The following is a 27,072-nucleotide window of genomic DNA, read 5'->3' on the forward strand; positions in this document are numbered from 1 at the left end:
TCTTTTTTGGTAAAATTTTGTAATTTTTTATTAGAAAAAAGATCGGGGTTATGCACTCCGATTGGTGTGACCAGGTCGGCACCACCATCGATTGCACTGACTACGATGATCTCCGAGTATCCGAAGACAGGACGAAATGGCATAACATCGTGAGGATGAAACTCATGGATAAAGTTGGTCACGACTCTCAGACGCGAGAAACACGACTGCAGGAGAACGGGTAAAAATATTGTCTTAATAGTTACATTTCTGCACGCATTTCCGTTTTCATCATTTTTAAGAAACAGTCTTTATAATAGAAAATACTAATAGTATATAATATCATCTTATAATATACATAAAAGTATATAATATCGGCGATTTTTTTTAAATACGATAGATCATAACGATTTAAAACTAAAAATAAAAACGATAAATACAAACGAACACTTGATGAAAACATTAATGGTTGAATTTAACTACATCACTTTTTTTCGAATCATTCTTGTGACTACAGGTTGAATTCAAATGAATTCGAGGCTAAAACATAAACCTACTTGCTTATTTTATAGCTCATGGGTTAATAGATTACGTGTGCATATAATCAAACAACTGACATGGAGAATGCAATACGAAACATATTTTCTTACTGGAGTATTTATTTATTTATTTGTAATGTAACGAAAGTTAATGGTGGCGGAGTGCTGTATCTGTACAGACCTAAAGACATTACTTCGGAGTGTACTTTTTCGAACCAGTTAAACTTTGACATAACATTTGGAATGGGATTGTCAGATACAATCACGCTGGTAATTTCTATTTTCTATTTTAATTTTCAAAATAAAACGTTCCTATTCGTTTTCACCCTTCGAGTTGAGATGAGTATCGCTCACCGAATGATTTAATTACAAACGACAAAAAGAACGATAAGAACGTAGGTACATTAAAAACATAAACAAGATGTCAATCATCAAATAAAGTAATACTAGAGGATTAAGGGTTTTTTTTTATAAATTGTGTTTTTTAGAAATTATATTCAAATACGAATTACATATTGATATTATATTATATTATTTGTTATTTTCTTTCAATAAATAAAACATTTTATGTTTAAGTTGCTTATCGATAAAGTTGATTATTGAAAATATGAATAAAACAACATTTTCTGGAAGAAAAAAAACGTAGCTAGATCGATTTATCGCCCCCGAAATCTCCTGTATACTAAATTTTATGAATATCGTTGGAGCCGTTTCCGAGATTCAGATTATATATACATTTATATACAAGAATTGCTCGCTTAAAGATATAAGATAAATAGCTTACATAGCGCATCGAATTTCCGCGTCAAACAAGTAGTGAGTGAGAATTATCTCTTGACTTGAGGCATTAAATGAAGTGGTCAGCGAGACTCATCGAAGTCGTCGTGGCCTAAAGGATAAGACGTCCGGTGCATTCGTATTGAGCGATGCACCGGTGTTTGGATTCTAGGCGGGTACCAATTTTTCTAATGAAATACGTACATAACAAATGTTCACGATTGACTTCCACGGTGAAGGAATAACATAGTGTAATAGAAATCAAACCCGCAAAATTATAATTTGTGTAATTACTGGTGGTAGGACCTCTTGTTAGTCCGCACGGTAGGTACCACCACCCTGCCTGTTTCTGCCGTGAAGCAGTAATACCTTTCGGTTTGAAGGGCGGGGCAGCCGTTGAACTCATATCTCAAGGTGGGTGGCGGCATTTACGTTGTAGATGTGTATGGGCTCCAGTTACCACTTAACACCAACTCGTCCACGCATCTAAGCAATAAAATAATAATAAAAACTAACCTGTCGAGTGCAGAGGGTTAATTATTGCCATTTTAATAAGAATATATTCAAAACACGCGGTGGCATAAAACAAAATACGATAAAACTGAAACTTGACCCATTTTTTCGTCGTCAAAAAATTGGAACAACTTCCACGGTGATGTAACGAGAACGTATAATAAAAACGAAAGTCGCTAAATTTATCAGCTTGTTTAATTAATAGTAGTCTCAATCCCGAAAATGAGACCTCGCAGGAATAACAATAAATAACGTATAAGCCTGGTTAGTTCTGCTTAGAAATAAGATTTACAAAATACATTTTTTAATTCGATCTCATGTTTCACGGGCGACGACATACATCTGTTCTCGTGCACCTTCACTTATATGTATTCCAAAAAATTAAACAAAAATGTAGCATTTAGATATGCGCAGATTCTGTTTCATTTATATGTATTTCTATTTCCAGATATTACGCAACCTAGATACAATCACTTATGAATGCAGTATTGAAATCGTTACGAAATCCAAAGAATATAGCATTTTATTGTCTTTACGATTTCCAACAAACTTTAATACGCAGTGTGAACTTAATCGAGATGCATTTGTAATTTACAAAAGAAATAAATGTCGTCGCTTATGTGATTTCGAAGACTTTTACCGAACTGAGAGATATGTTACGACGACGGTCTCAGGAAGGTTACGTCTACATTTCATAAGTAACAGCACCATCAACACAGAGTTAAATGTCAGTATTTTTCTTCACTTAAAATTATTCGTAGTCGAGACGATAAATAAACATGAATCAGATGTCTCGACATTGGCAGCAAAAACTTCAACTCTTTGTCTTTGACAAGGCACACAATTGTTTTTCATAATATGGTCGTGCAAAGAACCTACGTGATCTGTGCTAAGATAAATAATATATTATGTAGGTATATGGTAGCTTAAATGCTTATAATATCTTAAAACATATTATTGTTATTATTGTTTATCATCTTGGTTGCACGGGCCTACGCAATGTCATCACCGATGGCAAATTATACTTGATATTTGTAGGGTGTCAAGCTCCATTATTGGTGACGTGGTTCTATTGCATAGCGCAAATGGTGGGATATTAGTTTGTTGTTCGTTTTGAAGAATTTTTCGAGCGACGAGCTCACAGCCCACCTGGTGTTAAGTGGTTACTGAAGCCGATAGACATCTAAAACGTAAATGCGCCACCCACCTTGAGATATAAGTTCTAAGGTCTCAGTATAGTTACAACGGCTGCCCCGCTCTTGAAGTCGAAACGCATTACTGCTTCACGGTAGAAATAGGTAGGGTGGTGGTACCTACCCGCACAGACTCACAAGAGGTCCTACCACCAGTAATTACGCAAATTATAATTTTGCGGGTTTGATTTTTATTACACGATGTTATTCCTTCACCGCGGAAGTCCATCGTGAACATTTGTTGAGTACGTATTTCATTAGAAAAATTGGTACCCGCCTGAGATTCGAACACCAGTGCATCGCTCAACACGAATGCACCGGACGTCTTATCCCTTAGGCCACAACGACTTTCAAAGTAAATTCAATGTTTTCATTGATTGATAGATAGAATACGTCTGGGGCTGACTTCTGTTGTTCATAATAAGTTCTGAACTATTGATACTTATTATTATATTTATTGACCGTCAATCATTATTAGAAATATTGTAAAGCATTTTCTTTTGCTTAGTCTTTTAGTATTCTTCACGTGCATGTTTGCAGGCAGATATATATCAAGTAACCGCAACATCAGCTCGAAAACGATCATTGAATAATTGTTACCCTCGTAACGAGTCCACTTGTACTATAAACAATGTAACATATTGTTATACTAGCGGTGTCGTCTGCGACGGAATAAAGAACTGCGGTATCAATGATTGGTAAGAACATCAACTTTTCGTAATCGAGTATTGAATTAGAATATTGGTCGTTAAAAATGTTGCCGAATTGCTTTTGCCTGTGAATAATTACCGGATACCTGTTCTACCTATCAAAGCGATTAGGCAATTGATCCCAATGTTGACGAACAGCAGTGCCAATGTCCGGCGCGATTTAGGCCACATAGTCATTTTTCAATTATGAACTCTCTTAATCCATTTTCATTGGGACATGCAGACAGACACGGGATGCCCGCATGTATTCATTGGATATACGCATTTGTCTTTATCGATCAAAACAAAATCTTAATTAAGCGGAACAAAACGATAATAGTCTTGCTAAATTTGTGAGAATATTAGATATTTATTAACTAACCTAAACTTTGAAAACCAGAAATATCTTAAACTTGATTTGTTTTATCTTAAAAAAATGTGTGTACGTAAATATTTTTAAATACATATATTAATGAGTTAATTGAGTAGTATTTAATCATTTTTAATTAATCATTAGTTTAATTTTTTATGATAAAGGTTCGACGAGCACCTCTCAAAATGCAGTTTACCTGTTGAAAAACTTGGTTACGCCCCAGTTATAGCAGTAATAGCTGCAGTTCTTTGCGCGATAGTAGCAGTTGGTCACATTCTAATGAGACTCTTCCCGCCTATAACAAATTCATTTTTTATATTCAACGCTAACGAAGACAACAGATTGTGTTTGGACAGTGTTTATAAGGCACCAGATTTCGAAGATTACCGTTGGGAAAAAAGAAGAAAAACGTCAGTCATACCTGTTCGTACAAACATTTTAATAAATAAATTCCGACTATGCTTGTTGTTGACTCGTAGAGACATAAAATTAACTGACTACAAACTAGTTTTTAGTAAAAAGTCACATAACATTATGCATTAAGTACATACTTATTTTAAATATTTCAACTTGCTAAAGGTTATGGCCTAAGGTTTTTAGAATAGTGCCTGCTTTAATTTTTAAAAGAGCACGTATCAGTCAATTTTATTGTTACGAGCATTTTACATATTAGAAAATATTACATACTGAGTACGTTACTCATAAAGCTATTTAAAAAAAAAAAGATATTATCCAGTCTTTTGTTCTAACGATTTTGGCACGTGCTGCTACAATTTCCGACATAAATATTTATTTTACAAAGAAACTTGTTTATTAATAAGATACTAAAGAAAATGTTCTTGCTAGCCCCAAAAACAAAACAAAAGATTGAATCGCATATACTGTTGGGAAACCATACAATATTTGATCATTGTGATTCCTCCTTATCGACTTAATTCTACACAAGTAGTAGTATTTATTACTGCTTCAAAATGTTAATTAATATTCACCATCGCACATTTTAGATAAAAAACTAAAGCAATAATGATACTGTGTTGTTCATGCTTCAAGTTTTGCAGGTTTTGTCTAGTTCTTCGTTTAGTACGTTGTCGAGTGTAGATCATGTTATAAACGTGATGCATGAAATGGATAAGAAGAATAATTCAGTGAGAATAACTCAAGTGAGAAATGTTTAATAACTCATTGTATGAAAAATTACGATCTTTGGTTTTGATTTGATTTGATTTGATTTGATATTGCGTCTGTTATACAACATTAAAACGTAACATTATCGAGTTTCTTATTAAGTTCTCGATTGAGATTACAACGGAATTGATGGAAAAAAAATGTTAATTTAATTCATTAATATCAGAGCGAACAAAAACTTCAACAGTATTCAGCTGAGAAATATTACCTTTCTGGTCACCAAAATGTCAGTATTCATATTAAAAATGTGTTCTTTAAAAATAATTAAAATGGAGTAAAAAAAAAACGTATCTCCGTAAATAATAACTTATATTTAGGAGTAGTGTTATAATACATTTTTAGTGTTGATAACGATTCGAATAAATACCGTACCAGACAGACAGTGTTGTTTTCTGGATAGGTATTATTTGGAACTTACAATGGTATTGTGCCATTCCGGTATCATCCAGTTGTTACTGATTCACGTATGTCCTACCATCATTACGTATATACCCGATTTTCTTGATCAACCTACAACATGATTGATGCCCTGAATAGTATTTATCGGTACTTACGATGGTAATAGGGAAAACTGTCAACCCGCACAGTTGTATCACACTCTCTTAATTATTTACATATTATTATGAAGAATAATAAAAAAATAGTTTTGTCAATTAGTGTTTGTTTTTCAAAAATATCGAATCGAATAGTTATATTAATGGTTAATTTATTAATGTAATAATAAAAGATTTCACATTATATGGGGCATTATTGCCAAATCTTAAAAATATACGGATCTATCGTTTTAGTTAGTTTATATTTTGTTCACCTTAACGGCCGCCATTTTCGAAATCGTCAACCTAACAGACAATCCATGGAACTTTATCAAGTGGGTTCACACAGAAAACGATCAGTTCAGATCAAACTGTTGCTAGCAGGGGTCGCGAATTCCTGCGGGATCTTCCCGGGGATTGGATCCCGTCCTATTGTCAGGACGGGTACCGGCGACGGCGAGCCTGCGGCGCGCATTGTGCGGTACCGTAGGTTTCGTGGAGTCGGAGTGGTGGAGCTCGATGGGGTTTAGTCGGTAGTCGGTTTTTTTTTTAAGGGGTCGCGAATTATGGATTACGTAAACACTTAATTTTATTACTTTAATGAAGTCTATCTTTTAACAGGAAAGGCAACAGAAATGGCAGAGAAAGAAAACAATGTTCAAGTCAATGACGGAGATTATCCAGAAAAGAATATTGTCAATAGCTAATCGAGGACAGATAAAGTTTAATACTAGAGAATCCACTTCCGAGAATGCTGAACGCATTTAAATTTAGTACCTTGGAGCACAGAGATCCAAAACCAACACGTATCTTATAAAAATATAATGATTTGAGTCTACACAAGGACACATTTAATTATTGTCTACTAGAATCCTCTTGATTATTATTGCCTCTAAAATTAAAGTTCAATGTGGTGTGATTAAAAATAAAAAACTCACTTTTTGTATTTCTAACCAGCTTGGCGACGAACTAATCGTAACTTAATAATGTGCCACCATTATTCCCAAGAAAAATTATCGTACCTACTAACATAGTGCGTTCGCTCAGAGATTGCCGTGAACAATCATTGATAGCTTGATCATTTATCAATATACTAAGAACATTATCTATATCCCTAAGTACTAAATATTTTATAGGATAATAGGAATCTCTCTCTGCACCATTTTATCTTTATTTATCTTTAGTATAAATTTTAGGGTTTAATTTAGTTTTTATAATAAGACCTCTTAAAAAAAAGTAACTGTACTGTGTGTGCTGTGCCTCTGAAAATATTTTGGAATACTGGAAATACATGAATGGATTATTATCTGGGCACAGTTAAAAGACCGGGAATGATTTAATGTGAAATCAGTATTGTGTTCCTGACGTTCAATTACGATTTAGAAGAACGTAAGTCTTGTACATATCTTAATAGTAACTGTGGGTATATCAGTGTAATACCTAATTGTTAAAGTAACAAACCGTTATTATAAAATTAAGAAAAAAAAGTGTGTGTGTGCAAGTCACACACGGTCGAAGTGAAACTTATAAAATATAAAAATAATCGTAAGGAAATGACGTATTTGGGGCGACGTCGACTGCTTTCCATTCTGTCCGCAGGATCGGGAATGTAGTTACCGGCGGCCACGATAAGAGGGTTCTCGTGTCGTGCCGCTTTATCGAAGTGGCGCATCGACGCCGACTGAAGATACTTATTGATGGATGATTTAACAATAGAGAAATACGACAACGTCTATCAACTGTGTAACATCTCGTCACCGCGATTCAGGAATTGTTGAATTTACGTGCAGTGATATCTGTTGATAACAAACTAAATAGAAATAAAATAAACATGGCGCGTAACGGAAGAAATTAAGATGGTGCGTAACCGAAAAACGTTACATACGTTTTTTCCTCCCTACGTCGATAAAGAAGTTTCACTTCATTAAAAGCTAATGATTAAATAATCCTCACTTTTGATTAAGAGTAGAAATCAACATGTATAATATTGTTACGAGATCGAATTCAGGATAAAATAATGAACATGTTTCCACCTAACAAACGTTCTTTGACCGTTTTCAAAAACAAAATCACACAAGAGGGCCCCAAATATTTTTTTCTGTATAACTAGTATCTAACAAGCTATTACATTTTACAATAACTATGTTCTACAGCACTATGGCGCATTTTTTATTTCACTTTTCCCTATTTACCGTATCGTTTCTCTCGCTGAGCATTCTTCAGTTCAACTTACTTATTATTTTTGGAACGAAGTTCCTTATGGGACGATGTGGAGGGATACCCTAACCGGGAAAAAACGTCCGTAGCGTAAGATTTTTATTAGTAATGCACACAGTGTACGACTTAACTTTGTAATAACGTACAAAAAACAACATATTTTTTTATCATTCATTGACCACGATCTCAGAGCGTTCGTTTGCGCAATACACTAACTCTTATGCAAATAACCGTGAATGAAGTGTACCACAATAAGTTCGCACGTTACCGAATGACCGTGGGTTGTTGCGAAACCTCCAGTTTTATTTTCTTTATACCTCGAATAGAACTTAAAATTAATATTTTTATAATAAGGAACTTCGTTCCTATCAAGTGTCCCACGACACCACACATTTTTTATACAGTGATTGTTTCTTTGTCGGAGGCCTTTCCAGTTTCAAGCACCCAGGCTCTGCTAAAAGAGTGAAGACTGGTTTGAAGATTTAACAGTTTAAGATCATAATGAACAGCTCAAGATGCACCAGAATTGCATCGGGTAGATTCATCAAGAACGCCGTAGTTGCGTTTATTAGCGCTTTTATATCAAATCAGTCGAACCTTCTTGAACGATACTCGCACGACCCGATGTTTTTTTATTGTCATCGAAAATAATTTGCCGCGCTATTCTTCGCTTTGGAGTGAGAGCGGAACGACATGCGGTTCATCTCTGCACTCCCCTAAGGTAGACTGTTAGAGAATGCCTATAGCATTAAGTCCGCCTTTATACTTTCTAGTATATGAAGTTATAAATAAATAAACATGCGCGACACTGCTAGTTGTTATGCGTGGTATTTCAAACATACACAAACTTAAGTCAATAAACGAATAAAGTTTAAGTTGGTTGGTTCAGATTAAGTAAGTTCCTCTTTCGGATTTTCAAGATACCTACCCTGTATGTGTTTATACGTTTTGTGTATTTAAATTATCATATAAGGCGTTGGACTTGTTTTAATGTAGCCTTTCCAAATTTTATAACTTATGTTACATTGACTTTGAGACTGGTGAAAAAAAGAAACAGGTATTTGATGTAACCTCGCTATTTTTAAATATCACTGGCGCCTTTTTCTATACGTATCCGAATACAATCATGAATATGTTTTTTCGTTTCTTTTTATTAATGTGTTTTTTTTTCTGTACGTCTAAGCGTCCTCGAGTATTTTTAACACGGAATAGATAAATAAGGTTGGAAAGGCCTTTGCTCTAATTTTGTATTAGAACCAGTGTCGCCGCTTCATCCCCACTATTTTAATTTCTACACATACACATACTGTGATTACAAGTATTTCGCACACAACAAAAACACCCACACATAAATCTCAGGACAGATATTCGTTCGCAAACTAGCACAAAACACCCGTAGGCATACACACTCACACACGCAAAAAGGCAATAAAAATGTTCATACCCGCTAGTGCTTGATAAAATCGATATTCTTTATCGATAAATTATCTGATGAATGAATGGAGAAAATGAAACATGAAATAAATATTGAAAAAGAAAACTATTTTACTTTTATTAATTACAAATAGTCACTGTCCCTGGAATAAAACGTATTTGTTAAGCAGTTGGCGCTTGCTATTAATTGCGAATGAATTTTTCAAAACTAAGTGTATTCTGATTTTTTTATGGTAAAATCATTTTCAGTAAAATGTTTAGAGCAAATAGTACTCGTCTTTGTCTCCAGTTTCCTCTACCTGTCACGTCAATCCATTGTTCCCTGGCGTTAGGTTCTTTAGGAACCTAAATTTTTTAATTTACTGCATAAGTCAAATAGCATTTTACTTAGATTTTAATACGTCTTAGACAATATAGTAAATACTCGTAAATGAGAGGTCTACATGTCCCTTTATATTATACCTTCACATGAATTCAATGATAATAATTCAATAATAATAATACATATTTATTTTACTCAAAATACGTCTCACTAAGAATATACTAGGTATCATTAATTAAATATAAAATAATGCAAAAATTATCCATGTCAAATGTAAATATAGTCGAGAATTCTGTCGATGATTTTATTTCACCACATGGTCACCTCACTATCGACAAACTGCACCACGGCCAATCAGGGCAAAGGCCGAAATTTCAAAGATTGAAGTGTAGAGAACGCAATGCATGTAGTACACTGGAAGCTGACTTGGTCATTGCGTTCATTGGGCGAGTACACATCGCGCAATGTATGCTATTTATAACTTGCTGCAATAATATTGTTAATGTTTGGAATTTCATAATGCTCAGTATATTTTTATGTTTTAGACAAATAATATTGTAATCAAATGGTAATTTCAACTTACCGATCGAAAGATATACCTCCTCGCTCTATACTTGAGGTCTGATTTTTTTGTTTTACAAGTTATAATTGCACAACACGGCACTATAAAGCGGAGATCTGTTCGCCCAAGTAGTCCGAAGCGCACAAAACGCGGTGAATGAAAGAATCGGTCGAGTTATGTTTGTACAATCATAACTGTGGCACGCTTGCCCCGCCTACATTACCATTCCAACCTTATTTATCTATTCCGTGATTTTTAATCATGAGTTAATAAACTTTGCACTTTTTGCTGGACCTGCAGTTGCCAATTGCTGACAATTAATAAATACTAGTCGTATACAAGAATGTGAGAGTCAATGAGATGGAATGAATCATTATGGTAGGTACTAAGTAATAACACTTGAGTGCGTTGATAAGAATGTTAATCTATTTCAAATTACAGCAGATAAACTGAAACACCAAACAACAGTGAATGTTGTTTGGTCTTCACACGTTGTGTGAATGTGTAATGGCGGCTGTTCAAATAATTGAAAAATGGTTTTCATTTTGTTCTTAATTCGAAATATAGAAAAGAAAAATAATAACGTTTGTGTGTGTATTATGGTAAAGTAAATTGGGCCTCTAGTCTTTCTGCGAATAAAACTTAAATGGCGATACTGGTCAATGTGTTCATATGTATAAATCTTTTATTATTCGGTCTTTTTTACCTGCAAAGTTGGCGTTTTACAGCACCGGCCATTTGAAACGTAGTTTATGTATGGCTAAAAATGCAGGCAACATTGGAGGAAGCTAGTGCAAAAACTGGATCAAGGTGGTCACGACCCTCAATAATGAGGACAGACAAAGAAGAAGAAAAATAAAATTTAACTTACAAATGACTTTGGTTTTAAAAATATGGAATTTTATTTTCGAATCCTGTCATTTGTTTTTGATTAGTGCTTTATATACATTTAATTTATTTTAATTTATTAAATTTGTATCTTTTCCATCAATATGGACACGATAAAAATTTGGAATTATGGTATAGTAAGCGGCACGTAAGTTGGCAAGGTTTTGGTGTAGTGGGGGTAATGTCGCGCATAGTGCACATTGCAACAAAAAAATGCTCACTTTTATTGCCCGCATATAATTTTATTTTATTTTATTAAATTTTTATTTGCCATAATTTATTTTTAAGCCTGTGTGTTTAGAAGAAAGTTAAAGAAAAAAGAGGAATTCGTGAAGTGTATTAGGTGTTATAAATAAAATACAATTAAAAGTTAAGAAGTTTATTTTAAAACATATACTTAATATTAAAAATTATGTGTCGCCGTCGTCACTATCATTTTCTAATAGCGCTACCCCTTGGATTAAATTTATGGTAGCACCTGAGCTGGTGGAAGGAGTTGGCTCCTCTCATCGTCGACATAAAGAAGAGTCGCTGTCCGCTGAATCGACTATATGGTCATTGGTATTTGGTCCTGGCATTGCAAACAAACTTAAAACAATAACACTCGTAACAAAAACTAAATTTAAAACAATAATAACAACTCGTAACAAAAACTCAATATAAACAGAGGGTTTCTACAACTTATTAGGCGCATGTGTAACCGGGAGCGAACGGAACGTGGATGCGGTGCGAGAGGGGAGGGTCGACCGACTCACCAATCGCGCGCTCGAAACGGTGCTACGTCTTTCCCCGCGTCCCGCTTGACAACCAAAGAGACCTAAAAAACGACTTCTGCGCATCTAGCGACTCTTGCCAAGTTACGTGCCGGGGACTATATACGAGTTCCGTCGCGGTAGAATTAGAACAAACCTTTCACAAAATGACGTGTAGGTACGGAGCAAACACTATAAACGAAGGCACGAGTGGCACGACTCCTGAAAACTAAAATCAACAACGATGGATTAAAAACGATAGTTGAATGGACACGATACTCAATCTACCGCTGAACTAGCAGTCGCTTTCAAAGTTTGCATCAAAACAATATTGGTTCATTAGCGACAAATTGGCAAGGTAAAGAAAACTTAAGTGGGTACCGCACGAACTGAATGATCGCCATCGCGACGAACTTCTTAAGGTATGCCTTGCGTTGTTTAACAGACACGGAAACGAGAGGATTTTAAAATGCGCTGTCATTTGCTGTCAAAAAGGATTCTTTTGGATAATCGTAAGCGGTCATCATGTTGGTTAGATCCTGGTTCGGCACCTAGGTAATAAACCTCAAACGAAAACGTAACTATAGAAAATCATAAAACCATTTCTTTGTCTATGCGTGTATAATTCATCACACTTCTTATTAAATGGCACCAGAATTAATGCGAATGTGAACTGAGTTTCTCACAGTTGACACAATTATGAAAAAGCTATAGAATTTATAACAATGCTCGACCCTATACAACGAAACAGACGGTCTCTAAGCTACAAGAGCTAGGGTTGCAAGTTACGCTGACAGACTTCTAGTTTTTCTTAAGGTTGGACAACTTCTTGGCAGGGAGAAAATTTAATAGCCGAGAAGCAAAAAAAATGCCTTTGAAGAGTTTGTTGGCTCCTATAAAAACTGAATTTTTCAAGAAGGGTATTGAAAAAATACCCCTGCGCTAGCAAATATAGTTCGATACCATGGGTTGATATTTAGAAATAAAAAACTTTGAATAAAAGAATTGCTTTAACTTTTTGTATAATAAACGACAATCTCGTAAGTAAAAACCTAATATTTTAAATTTCGGTAATCTTCTATGGCTGAAGTTACCTCATATTAGTGCTCTGGGAAGTTATTTGAAATGATCATGCCATCTCTTTTTACCAACATACATCCGTCACCGGGGCAGAGTTCATCCATACTTCCTAGAACTAGTGCATCACCAAAGATTTGTAGCATATTATATATACCTATGCTTTGGGACGAAACAAATCCTTCTTCAAACGAGGTTTGAGTAGAGTCCTAAGCGGTAAGTGGTAATTTGCCTGTCCCGATTGCTGACGTTGATAAGCGATGGTGACCACTTACCATTCAGCTGCTCATATGCCCGTTCCTCTGTCGAAGTTAATAAAAATACATTTAAATTATACGTACATATCTATCACTAAACTAGATACGACATTATTTATCTGCTGGATTTAAAAATAGGGAAAAAATACTTTTCGAATCACCCGTAACTAACGAGCATCGGGATATATGAAAGCTGAAAAGACGATCATGACGGATTACGTTAACCTCAATTATGAAAAAAAGAAGAATTTTAACGATATTTCAAACTAACATTTCGACCAAATTGTATTAACCATAAATTTTTGTTTTATCAGTTAAAGTAAGATTAAACAAAACAAAAATCGTTCTTAGTTATAGTAGGTATTTGATTTTACTAGACGCGCTCTGAAATTAGCAAAAATTGCACCTAAACCACTTTTAAAACAACTGTCTTTTGCATTTTAATAAATAAATCTACTTTTAAATTAATTTAATATATGTCTACTTTGCATAACAAATTTAATTCACATTTCTCTGTTTCCAGAAGTGTCTCAATTCAGTAAAAAGTTAAGTATTTTATGATTATGTTGAAAATGAAGTATGCTATATTTCTTATCTCTCTCTTAAAATTAGTTGTAATCTTGTAATAATATAAACTTTTTCGGGTCATTATCCGCGAGCTCATAGCTTGTCCGGTGTTATGCATTGAGAAAGTTATGGCTTGAAAATTTTTTATAACCTCTTGAAAAGAAAATACGTGATAGGTAGGCACATATTCGTAATGGGTACATATGTACGTATTTCAGTATGTTTTAATTTCCGATAAGCAAAAAACTGTTTCTATACATTCATTTTAGTTTCATATAGAAAATGTACTGACAAGACGTATCTGTTTCATTACTGAAATCGAGAGAATTTTACTGAATTTACTTAAACGTTCCAATATTAAACTGTCTAAAATATTGAATAGTACTAACATCTTTACGGCGGGCACCTTTAGTCTCCATTAATACCGTAATTTACTTAAATTTGACCACAAAGTCTACATAATTATTACAATATACGTAATGTTTTTTTATGGATTACGGAACTTTTGGTAAAACTAATGTTTATATTTACCTTGGTACCTTAATTAGTTTAGTGAACGTATGAACCTTTATTTAATTTTAAAGCAAAAAATAGCTTCAATGCTAGCAGCCTCGAGGTCTACAGAGCAGTTTATCCATACTGTCTGGAATTACGGCCTTCATCCATAGTGTTTCCAAAGATATTATTTTCCACGTACCATCCGGCTCTGGAATGCTCTGGCAGGCTTCAAACGAGGCTTGCGGAAAGTACTCAGTGGTAGGCAGGGAGGTGGTTATGCCCCTGGCATCATGACGTCAATGAGTGACGGTAACCAATCACGATTACGTGGACAGTATTCTCGTACGTCTACAAATACAAAAAAGAAACCATTAGGAAGCAAAAGAGGTTGCTCCGACGTTCGAGCAAGCAACGTACTTTAAGATTTCAAAGGATTTTAAATTGGTGGTTAATCATTTATTCATCAAACCACAATGGAACCGCTACAACTACAAAACTACCGAGTGCTAGTAATCGCTGTTTTACGAGAAACAAGGTCGATTATTCGCTATACCTAATGCGAAGCCTCCTAAGTCGGTTAATTATAAACAAAACCGTTTGTAGGATAGCTTCCTTTTAGTCCTGACGCATTAACATAGAATGTGACTTTTCACTTAATTGAATTGCTTCATCAATTCTGCCCGTTTTGTTAAGACTTAGAAATATTATAATATTCAGTTTTATTATGTGCGACATCAATTTCATTTTCCATGAATGATTTTGCCGTGGGAATTATAAATTTATAATTTTTTGGAAAGAAGTTCATAACGCGATTTGCGGCAGAGGTAGACTGATAAAAATCGTCAGATAGCAAAAAAATAATTATGCCCCTGGTTTGATTTAACTATAAACAAATGTTATGTTAAATATAACCACATAAAGACTAAACTCCGATTTACTTAACTGTAAACTTATATTTACAAATGTAATCTCCGCCTTACATCAGGGACTTTAAAGGGAAAAGGAAAAAAAACGAATGCAAATCGCTACTTTTAAAACTAACAATCGGGTTATTATATTTTTTTCAGTACAGGTAGGCAAGTAAGAACTAGTGAACAAAGATGAAACAGTAAAAACCCAACTCACAAGAGCTTATGAGTACTAATTTGTAGTAAACATATTAGATAAACCCAGTATTATAATGAACATGGTAAAAGTAAATTGAAAGAGCATTTTAGTTTTTAATATTTAATGAAATTAAACCCATAATATATGTTGAGAAATATACACATATTATTATTATTATGTTATTTTTTATTTATTGCTTAGATGGTTGGACGAGCTCACAGCCCACTTGGTGTTAAGTGGTTATTGGAGCCCATAGACATCTACAACGTAAATGCGCCGTCCACCTTGATACATAAGTTTTAAGGTCTCAGTATAGATACAAAGGCTGCTCTGCCCTTCAAACCGAAACTCATTTTTATTTATTTATTTATTTATGTACACACAAAAAAGAAGACATAGTACAGAGTAATAGGAAAATTATGTACAAAGGCACTGCTTATTTCCTCATTACTGCTTCACGGCAGAAATTGGCATGGTGGAGGTACCTACCCGCGCGGACTTACAAGAGGTCCTGTACTGTCCCCACGAGTAAATCAATCCAGTTATTTGTATCATTGCCATGACACCATATCCATATCGCACGGAGCACTGTGACCTGGCTATGAAATGACGTATATGTTTTATCTTCAAAGCGAAATCGAAGATGCAAGCCACCAAATGGAATCTATGCCTAATGGAAGTGGAGACACTCTCCCGTGGACGTTAGTAAAGACAAAACCAAGCTTTGTTAAATATGGAAAAAAAAAAACAAAGAAACATTGAGAAATGAATGAAATTTTCGTTTCCTAAATAGATCTTTCCTAAGGAGAAAGAGGAAAGAAGTGTTGACATCCCGCAGAAGTTGGGTAGACGTCCGTTTTATTTTTACCAGCAAGCAGTTATTCCTTCCAGATCGATAAGCACCAATATCACCTTTTTGTCCATAGGTCTCATATCCTGCGACGACAGCGACTTTCTTATATCTACGGTATACGGTAACCGGATAAAATCAGATGTAACAAACAAGCAATAAATAAATAAAACTTTTAACTTTACGACAGTAATGCCGTTCAGACATAAGAGGATTATAGACATTTTAAATTGATTGTTACTACGTATAGGTACAATGTAATCATTTTATTTAACTTTAATTTTATATAATACTAGCCGTAGTCGCCCGCTTCGCTAGGCATTTAAAGTTAACATTATTATTTATAGTCATTATTATTACGGAGTCCAACGCTCATATAAATATTAGCCTATCCATTAAGTACATGTATTTTCTACATGGATACCAAGTTTCAAGTTAATCGGATGCATGGTTCAATAGTTATAACGGAACATCCGTAAAAACCACTGTAGATTTATATATTAGTATACATTTAGTATTATTAAGCGACATAATTTTAGTTTCTTAAATAAATAAAAAAACGGGGAACCCTGTTGTCTCTGTTACTACGATATTAAGAGTACTTAGTTATAAAAATATATTCTAGATGTGCAGACGACCCGCCCGCTGATAAACAACTAACAGATCCTATATCATCACGACATTAACGCTGCCCCTGGTCCTAATAAATGAAATCGTAGCTTCAATTCTATCGTACCATACAACGACACTACCATATTTCGAATCGGCAATTAGGATTGCTTCACAGCAGAAATAATGAGTACCCGTGCGAACAAGATAGAAATACTTCTACTGTATCTTGTATTCAGAATAAATAAAATTCGACACGTTGTGCGTGTTCCATAACATTTCTCATGCGAGATGTTTTCGAAAAATTATCGAAAGGTGAGACATTAATTTTCATCAAACCTGGCATACTTAATAATAATTAATGATTACTTCGGTTATAGTATATAACAAAAAATAAAAAATTCGAACAAAAAATTGTTTTGTCACAGTACCTATGTGATATTCTTACAGTTAAAACACACAAAATACGTTTCTTTTAATCAAAGCATTCTAAATGAATGTCAATAACCTGATAATGATTAATGTTACCAAAAGCCTTATTGCCGCGGTATTGTCTAAAAACTTACCATATTTTTTTGGATTTCGACACAAGTAATTACTTATAATTTATGAAAACGAAACAACGAAATTTTAAAGTATTCAAATGCCACTTCACAAAACAAATATTTGATGTACCTCCGTAATAATTTAATACTCACTCGTTTTAATGAATATCACTAATTTGGATAAAATAAGCGCGGTTGACTCTGAATGGGGCTTCTTGGTTCGCCAATCGTTAACTTGAGACTGAGAGTCGCCGGTGACACCAATTACCACCACTATCGTCGGGTGAAGGCAATAGCCATAACGTAAGGAGTAAGGTTAAACACAGAGCAAGAGTGCAAAGTTGTTTTGTGAATGTTAAATTTAGAAAAAGAAACAAAGATTAGAACATATTTTATTCTTATCCTAGAAAGCATTCCAAATTTGATTATTCTACCTAATCTTTTATATTACGTTTAAGATGTGGGTACAGTTAATTTATTGACTATATTCTCAGCGTGCGAGGACGTCCAGATTGTATAAACGACCTTTGATCTAGTGAAACCGAATGAAAATTTTAAATTCAAATTCTGCTAATTCGATTTTGTCATAACTAAATTGTTTGATACAACCGAGGTTTCGTTATGTTGCATTATCTGAAGTTTTTTGTTTATTACTTTAAACACAATGAAAGAAAAGGTTAGCGATACAGTAGCGTAGCCCTGCGAATGGTAATAAAAATAATCTTAACGGCCGTCTGGTGTAGTGGTAAGTGACACGGTCACTACACAAGGGGGTCGCGGGTTCGAATCCCGCCAAGGGAAGATATTTGTATGGTAAATAAATGTCCTTTCTAGGGTTATGGATGTATATTAAAATATTAAATATATGTACGTGTAAAATAAAAATATTACATTTATTTCCGTTATCTGGTACCTGTAACACAAGTTCTTTACGAACTTAGCACGGGACCAGTTAACGTGGCGTGATTGTTATTAAATATTTATTTATTTATTATTATTATTTAATCTTACAACATTTGCGTAACAAACTGTACCAGCGAGTGGTTGGGTGTAACCTTCCTACCCATTTCTTTTGCGGAGCAATCACGTCACCTTATAGAACTTCTATGAAGTTATCTATCTAGATATTCTAATGAAGCTGATTTTTGGATCTGATACTTCAGGGAGGCGACGGTAATTAACAACGTTGGCTGTCATGTATGTCACCGGTGCCTTACGTGGTGCACTGAAGTAATTATGCCGATTTCTCTCTTCAATGTTCTTACCAAAGCGCCGGAATACCTAGAATAGACCATCGGAAAGACGAATCCCCTCGACAAAGTGAGTCGTTGCTGCATGTCTCTTCTATGGTAATTCAGGAAAGCGTGCGAAACGAGAAATCTGAAGGATATATGAGAATATTCTAAACATGTTGTCGCGCTGCGCCCACCGCTTGGTTGTTCCTTGTACAAACGTCGATTATCGACGTTAATTAGCTGACTTCTGTTGCGTAAATCTGTGATCGTTATTTTTTATTAACAATGTTATACCAGTACATATAGATACTGATATAGAGAGCAGGGCGTCGTTTATCGGGCTACTTAACCCTAGATAGTTACATCGTCTACCATTATTTAAAAAAAAATTAGAACATTAGTTGTCATTAGAATTTTACAAGTATACTATGTTTTATATTTTTCTTCTGGTTCATCGGACTACAGGAAAGTAGATAGCAGAAAAGCATATGATTTACTAACACAAGCAAATAGAGGAAAAGGTCAACCCCTAGAGTTCTGGTTAGCATACCGGTGTCTTTATATTAGTGTTGTAAGTTTTTCGGCAATACATTACCTAGGTAGCTTGGCAGGCCTGTGTTTCTATAGCAGATTCTTAAAGGCTCGCCGTTTTCGTTCGTTCCTAGGGCTCCTTACTCAGAAATCCCTAACGTAGATCTTCAAGAGACATATTTTCCGCACAGCGCAATTATACGATTCCAATATTTTCGATGATTCAAAAAATTGTTTCAGATGATGCCGATATTACTTATAGCCCGTACCGTACCGTAAGACTTTATTGAAACCAGTTTTGAAATGGGATTGTGCCACGGTAAGATTGTCCATTATCAATGGCAATACAAAATAAAAATATAAAGCTAGAGAGACAAGAAACGTTCTTATCGTGCTCCGTGACCAGACAGTGAAGTCAATATTGGTGGAACAGACAGCGACACGTGTCCGCATTGTTGAGCAATCATTAGTATTTTTGTAAAAAAAAAATTCGTTATCGTATCGTGCGCAAGACACGAGCCGCACATGCCTACATTCCGCGACCTTATCCCTAGACATTCATTCATGTAATGATTGGATTGTCCATATAGTAGATTGTAGCTCTGATCGAGATACTAGAGGTCAGTTGTTTTTCGGTCGGTGCCAATGCCCCCTAAACTGTAGACGAATTGCCTCTGTAGAATACTGTTTCAGTGTACATAACGTTTCACTTTTCCTTTTTATATGTCTAGGCTGTCTCTTGAAACAAGTTTGTAAAGAGTCCTTAACGACTCTGGTATCTGGCGCTATAGATGAAATTGCTAGTGTACATACACAAGTATGAATAATTACCGGTAGGTAGCTAGAGAAAATTTAAATATTCGTTGGACATTGTAAATCAATCCAATCCTTTCCCTAATCGTACTGGGTAAAAATCACCCATGTAACGAAAGGAACTAAATTAATGAAACATTTTTAATTACAAAAAATAAATAAAACTCAAGTTGATTAAAATTAATATGTATTTATTTTTCATTCTTTGACAACCAGAACAAATCCTTTAATAATGTGCACATAATAAATTTCTAATCTTTTATATTCAATATAGTATTTTATTTAGTCTCCAAAAAACCGATGATACAGCCGGAAAACAATTAGATTTTATTTTTGGTAGAAAATACGATAGAAATTAACGCATACAATAATGAAATACATATTAATTATAAAATAAATCAATACTTTATTAATTATTTTGAAAATCACTAAAATGAGTACTACTTACAATTTTTAAAGATGACGAACTTCTATTTTACTTCAGTATGGCAATCGGCTTCTTGGATAGAAATCCAATTCCAATCATCCAATTCCATGCAATTACTTTAACGGAGTCTAGTAGCTCGTTGTAATACAAGGATTCGCCTTGAACTAGAATTTTCTTGAGCTCGACCTATAGGTATTTATCGTTTTCTGGGATGTATTTCTCCAATCCCGTCCAATTCCTTAATTTAATTATTTTTCCAAAATCCAAGGAAGTACTAGGTAATAATAACGGCGAGCTGTTATTCCTCTAAACAACTATTCGCGGCTCAGCTCAAACAAGTGACCTTGTAAATTCTGTTGTGGTATTGCGACAGCTGGAAAGGCAACAACGCATCAGTTGAAGGCATTAAAATGAACAGCGATCGGCAGACGAGCTCAAGGCCCATTCAATGTTAAGTGGTTACCAGAGCACATATACATTACAACGCAAATGACCCAATTAATCATTATAGCATAATAGTTGTGTGCGGGCTCACAACTATAGTACCTAGTCACTCGACTCATATACCCTGAGCGTCCTACGCATTACATACATACATATACATTTTAACCTAAAGTTTCTCTCGCGGCGGAAGAAGGTATTCATTGTTATTTATATAAGCACCGGTAACTGCCTGATATCAGATACGAGTGACCTCTTCCGATCGTTTACATAAAAAATACATATTTTATAATAATAATAAAAATTTCCTACGAATTTTTGTACTACTTGAATTTCCACTAACTACGAAACCTATTTATATTTAGTTAGGATTTGAAGTTGGAGATTTACAGTATAGCGGCAAAAGGCAGGTGTATTAGCGGTGAACGACGCGGCGGTTATTATTAAAACCTCAAAAAGGCAAACTGGTCGAATTCATAACAAGGAAACCTGGATGATATGTGTAGCCAATCGTAGGTGGTTCAGGATACATCACATGAACGTTTGCTCAAAGTGGGAGTCGAACCCACGACCCTCAGCCTCGTAGTAAGGCGCGCTTACCTACTCCGCCACCAAATTGGTCATCAACAACAAATACCGGAATAACTTAAAATTACTATGTAACCTAACCGTGAAATGGAACAATTTATTGGGATTTTTAGGGGTGTATTTACACAATTATACACAACTCCATTATTGGAACACCATAACCTCCACGCTTTTATTATAAATTTGTAAATTCTCAAATGATAATTTGTAAGATATGATCATGTTTATTTATTTTTAATATTGGCAATGCATGGATAGTAGCAAAAAAAAATTTCAATCGTAAAAATGACACTAGACTGCAATAACATTTAAGTACCTTATTTATTTGGTAAAATACATTTTTTAAATGTCATTAGGTATCAATTACGAATACCATGGACGGCCCGCCGCACCAACATATCTATTCTCAGGCAATTAAAAATAGAAAAGATTCAACGTCTATCCACAATCTGCCTACAAAGAATATTGCGGTATTTTGGTCATGTTGCACGTAGGGATTCCAGCAATTTGGAACGCCTTGTGGTGACGGATAAAATAGAGGGAAAAAGGCCTAGGGGTAGAAGTCCCAAACGATGGTCGGACCAAATAGCGGAGGAACTGGGGATACCTATCAGCGACGCACTCCACCGGGCTGCAAGGCGGGATCGATGGAGACAGTTGGTTGACGAAATCGGACGGAGTCACGATCCTCAGCAGTGAGGAACCGATCGAAGAGAGAGGTATCAATCACGATCACTTGCAATTTACTCGTTACATTGCATATCACATGAATACCTAGTCTAGCCATAAGTTCTATTACAAATGAAAATGCATTTTTTTTAAATTAAGTAATATAATATTATTAAAATTTATACATACATGTTTATTAAATTCTCAGCTCTAAAAAAATATACGATTCGAAATGGCTTTTATTTACCTTTGGCTTTTATACAGGCCTTTAATCTGTTGGCACTGTTTCCAAGGGAAATTTCGCCACTCTTTTCTCCAAATATTTTTTAAGAGACTCAATGTCGCCGTGTCGTTTGGAGCAGGCCATGTCCTCTAAAACGGATCATAATTTGAAGTCTAAAGGGTTGAGGTCTGGGCTAGATGAGGGCCAGTCTTCAGCTCTTATAAAGTCCGGAACGGTGGTTTCAAGCCAGGGTTGGGTAGTTTGTGCCTTGTGACCAGGTGCAGAGTTCTGCTGGGAAGTCCACGGTAAATTTAAAAAAAGTCTATTGCTGGGAGGTTTCATAACATGATCCAAAACTGTATCTTGAGACACTTTAGCTGAAGTTTTCACTCCTTTTCTACAAAAGTGTAGTTTTGTGACTACTTCATAAGACAAGCCCCATCACTGACGCAGGACGATGACCACGTTGTACCTTTCCGACCACTTGAGCAGCTTCTTTAGAACTGTGAGCGTACACTTTATCATTTTGCTTATTGTAGTGTTCTTCAATCGTGAAAAATTTTTCATGGGTCAAGAGGGAGGATCTTTCTGTTGTATATAGCGACAGAAGGCGTTTTGATCCACTGTCTTTAATTTTAAAGATTGATTTAGGGCATGTCTTGTATATCGACGATAAGCACCGAGCTTCAGGTCTTGTTTTATAATACGCGACAAAGTCCTAGCGGGAATATTCATTTCTCGCGATAAGATTTTTGCTTCCTAATGGGGTTTCGACGAATTCTGGCTTTAACAGCATTAACGGCCTTTGTAGCTCTAACAGCACGCGACCGCCCCGATCTTTTCTGGACAGACGAAGTATTGTTGTATCTGTTGATAATACGATATACGAACATACGGTTGATACCAAGCTTTTGAAGTGTCCGACTGCTCCATACCCACTCTGTGCAAGGCGATCACTGCAATCCTATTTTCTTTAACACCCCATTCCATATTGTAATTTGATAATGAACACGAAAAAATATGTGAAATGGCGCAATCGCAAAATCGCAAAATCGCATCGAAAAAAGTATTTTAAAATAATATACGAGCTCCAAATATGAAACAATTAAAAAGTTTAAAAAAGAAAAGATTTTATGAACATAACAGTATTTATGGCCAGACTAGTTACATATTCAAAAATCTTCCTTCATTAAGCTTCAACACTGAAGAGAGTATCCATGTCGCTGGCGTTCCGGAGCACAAGACGTTATGCAGTCCGCCTCTTGCCCCCCGCTGAACTAGATGATACCTACTTGCTATTATTACGAAGTAAACAGTAGAGAATGTTCTGGAAAATTAATTGTAAAATTTCTAAGTACGCATCAAAGCCTGTGTTCTTGATTTCTTCTTATCATTTCTGCAAATGTTGTTGTTATTTACAGTGGTCGGTCGGTTAACAGTTAATCATTTCATATTTGCTGCGTAAAGACCTCAATGTTTGCAATATTAGAAAAATCCACCACGCATTTCCAAACAATTTTCCTAATATTTATGTACCAAGTATCTAATTTGCACAAGCAGCTTGTTGGTCACAAATTCATAATAGTCTTTATTTATCGTGGCCGGTGAATTAGTTCGCTGTTTCATTATTAGTGGGTAATATTGCGCCAAACGATCGCTTGATACTTATATAAGCCATAAATCAAGTCAAACACCCAAATCGTTTTCCTCTTCGAAACTTCTCATTGTTTGTAGTTAAGTAATCAAAATTTCAGGCAGCGCAAGACGGGTCGTTGTGGCGAAGCTTGGGGGAGTCTTATGTCCAGCAGTGGACGTCAGTGGGCTGAAAGAAGAAGAAGAAGTAATCAAATCAAGATCTTAGTGTTTGTCTGTCTAACAGTAGATATATATTTTTCATATTCAGATGGGTCTTAGCGAACTGTCCCCAGCCGTTACAGTTCGCTTATTTATTCCAATGCATATTTTTGCATATTCTAATGCATTATTCCTTTCTTGGCGTACCTATATTACTATACTGTGAAATAGAAAATGCATTATTATTATTATTTTATCGTATGACTACTTTTTGTAACACGAGACTTATTTTACTGTGTATCTTTTATACGTTATTTAACCTCTTCAGGGAAGAATGTTTTAAGATACCAAAAACATGAATATGGTTTATTCTTTATTGCGAATTGTTCATTTTATATGGACAACAATTCAATAAGTAAAAATATTTAAGAAACATACTAATATTTATAAAGGCAATATGTCCTCATATGTGACCATTTAGCGTAGAGTTAAATATATAAATAATAATAAAAACCAAACGTACACATATGTGCCAATATCTCTGAAGAGGTTAAAGTGCTTCTCTATACATGCTTAAATTGAAAGATCTTAAAATATTATGAACAAAGCTTATTATTACCTATGTTGATTTTTTAACCCAAGTAATTCTTAACCTTAAAGCAAACTTTTTACAACACTAGAATATTGAAGAACATAATTTTTTATTTAATCTAGGTTCATTTGATATACATTATGGACTAAAGTATGACGTAGAAATTTTAAAATACAGTAAAAGTAATATTAGAGTTAGGCAAACAAACCATATTCTGCGCTCTTGTAAAAACAAAAGTTTAATTTATTTAATGAATTACTGCGGTTTCTTAATTTTGAGGATCGTGATACGACGCGATCGATCGACGTAGGTAGTATAATATAATAGTATATAGATAACCTTTACCTATTACCGGGTGCGTCCGTAGGTCGTAGATCACGGAAGCGTCTGGAGGAAATTCCCAGAAGTATTGTCCGATCTCTTGTATTGCAAAGATTATTAGGTGTAGGTCCTAGATTTAGGATTAGGTCAAGGATAAGGTTTAGGATTAGAACAGCATAGTTAGGCTTTGCAACGAAAGAGATACGATGACGCGGACCAAACCAGCTCTAGGAGGAACGGAAGGACCGCGCCCTCTACACTCTTTACTAAGTGCAAAGCGCTCCTTCTAGAGAGCGTAGCTCCCCCACTGCATCGGTTCGCCGGTGTGCCGTGAGCGGTGGTACCTCGTGCCCCGTTGTCTTGAAAGTAAGCCGTAGTTGCATTTTCCACAACTGTCGGCCGCTGGCGGTCATATTCCCAACTTCCGCTACAGGGAAACGCCTCCCAAATATGGATAGTACCAGTACGACGGTGTGGCTCAGTGAATAGCTCGTTTCGAGCGTCGGGCGGTGTATACTTCGCAATCCCCAGCGGGGGCTATACTGCCATAAGGCACGGGGCCGCGTGGACGCAAACCTCTATAATAAATACCCCAATCCCAAACTCCGATGCCCGGCGAAGCGATAAATTTCTGAAGGGAGTGGTTCTGAGAGCACTACCCAATACCAGGGGAACTCACTCCTGGTTAAATAAGAAAGGAAAAAACATAGAAATTTGTTAAGAGAAATTACACCAGGAGGGTACCCCCGCTCAGCGTAGAGAACTCCTCCGTGCCTCCGATTGCACGGCTAACATGGCCGCATCTCCTGCAGCCAAATGGACGCCTCGCCCGCGAGGACCGCCGCGGCACGGCTCGGTGAATCGGCTGTTGCCAAACGTAGGGGGGCCCGATAGGGTGGTGCGCCGCCTATACACGGGTTTGGTGCGGTCCATGGCGCTGTACGGGACTCCCGTTTAGAGCCACGAGCGAAGGGTCGGTGGAGGACGTTCGTCCTGCTCCGGTCCCTGTGAAGAGGTAGTTCCCAAGACTGTCTCGATCGACCGCCGTTGCCGTCGTAGTTTCCATTATCGGCATACTGTGGAAGAGCAACTCGGTCGACGGTATATCACGTTCCGACCCAGCGGCGCATTCCAAAATACTAGCGGCATCACCCGAGTAGCCTGACCGGCCACCACACCGCGAAGACCGGCATGCGGCGCCGCCCCGAGGATGCCCTACCAACGGTCGTCGATGAGCTGTCGGTCAAGCGTCCTCGAGGTGGCACCACGTGTCTGGTTGACCGCGGGAAACCCCTTACACTGCCCGGGTTCTGACCTTGGGCGGAGATATGACGTCAACTCAGAGTGTGTAAGGGGAGTCAATTGGTGGGTAGGGCCCTAAAAACATCCTCAGGTCCGCGATCTGCTTCTGATATCTGCAGACCGTCAAGTGCCACATGTCCCGCATTCCGCTACCCACGAAAACCTTGCATGAGGTTTGGACCCTAGCCCGAAAATAATAGTAATAAGTTTTATGTCACGCAATTAATTACAATTTTTTATTTAATTTAAAACAATCCAGTTAACGCAGATGTGATCGCAAGAGGCAGTTGCGCGTTTATTGCGCTACACCAATTAAAAAAAAAATTCGATTAGAAACGTAATCGTTTTTTTTCTCATTATTAAAATATCTCAGATTTGTTTAATACGTCAAACGGTCAAGCTAAGAAACTAATTCCAAAATGGAATTAGGATATTAGCCTAATTATGCCTATTATGCCTATTAGCATAATTAAAGTAATGATGACGCAAACTCAACGAAATCCCTTTCGCAAGCAAAAATAATGCAAACACTTCAGTTGATAGTCAAAGAAAACTGTCGTCAAACTATTATGAAATGACGACTGGGACTTCGTGCTTAGCAACTTTCATATGTGCGTTTAAAGCAATCAAGCTATAAAATTTTAATTTACATCAAGCGCGGACACTAACT

General features: G+C 35.9%; 2 protein-coding genes and 1 long non-coding RNA gene across 7 annotated transcripts in view; 1 reads left to right on the forward strand and 2 right to left on the reverse strand.

Annotated features, from left to right (window-relative positions):
• The window catches only part of LOC114245163 (facilitated trehalose transporter Tret1), a 34,346-nt gene extending 16,586 nt beyond the window's left edge, over positions 1 to 17,760 (reverse strand). For 3 of the 5 annotated variants that reach the window (XR_016323517.1, XM_089729656.1, XM_089729654.1), the window contains exon 1: positions 17,620 to 17,740. Coding sequence is in view for 1 of the 5 variants with exons in the window: in XM_089729658.1 (XP_089585784.1) it covers positions 17,488 to 17,490 (3 nt within the window). In the remaining 4 variants the exon portion in view is untranslated. Of the gene's footprint in view, positions 1 to 17,487 lie in introns of all 5 variants that reach the window. The other 2 variants (XM_028177211.2, XM_089729658.1) reach the window with 2 other exon arrangements.
• LOC114245164 (uncharacterized) lies at positions 497 to 6,671 on the forward strand. Its single transcript, XM_028177213.2, has 6 exons — positions 497 to 788; positions 2,257 to 2,535; positions 3,542 to 3,699; positions 4,228 to 4,486; positions 5,122 to 5,223; positions 6,403 to 6,671. The coding sequence occupies exons 1-6, from the start codon at positions 597 to 599 to the stop codon at positions 6,547 to 6,549; spliced, it is 1,137 nt and encodes a 378-aa protein (XP_028033014.2). The 5' UTR covers positions 497 to 596; the 3' UTR covers positions 6,550 to 6,671.
• A 2,459-nt stretch (positions 17,761 to 20,219) lies between the features above and the next one.
• LOC149503537 (uncharacterized) lies at positions 20,220 to 26,835 on the reverse strand. The gene is made up of 2 exons (XR_016323522.1): positions 25,125 to 26,835; positions 20,220 to 24,215 (listed from the first exon to the last, which is right to left on the reverse strand). It is a non-coding gene; the product is annotated as an uncharacterized LOC149503537 (long non-coding RNA).
• Between the last annotated feature and the right edge of the window lie 237 nt (positions 26,836 to 27,072).

The sequence above is a fragment of the Bombyx mandarina genome, chromosome 01 (assembly GCF_030267445.1).
Source record: "Bombyx mandarina strain Sakado chromosome 01, ASM3026744v2".
Classification (NCBI taxonomy): Eukaryota; Metazoa; Arthropoda; class Insecta; order Lepidoptera; family Bombycidae; genus Bombyx; species Bombyx mandarina.

What these genes read in the sequence shown, in the direction of transcription:
- LOC114245164 (XM_028177213.2), top strand. Translation starts at nt 597, where the DNA reads ATGGAGAATGCAATACGAAACATATTTTCTTACTGGAGTATTTATTTA. An exon ending in TGTCAGATACAATCACGCTG is followed by an intron (nt 789 to 2,256) that starts GTAATTTCTATT and finishes TTCTATTTCCAG; the next exon opens with ATATTACGCAACCTAGATAC. An exon ending in AACTGCGGTATCAATGATTG is followed by an intron (nt 3,700 to 4,227) that starts GTAAGAACATCA and finishes TTTATGATAAAG; the next exon opens with GTTCGACGAGCACCTCTCAA.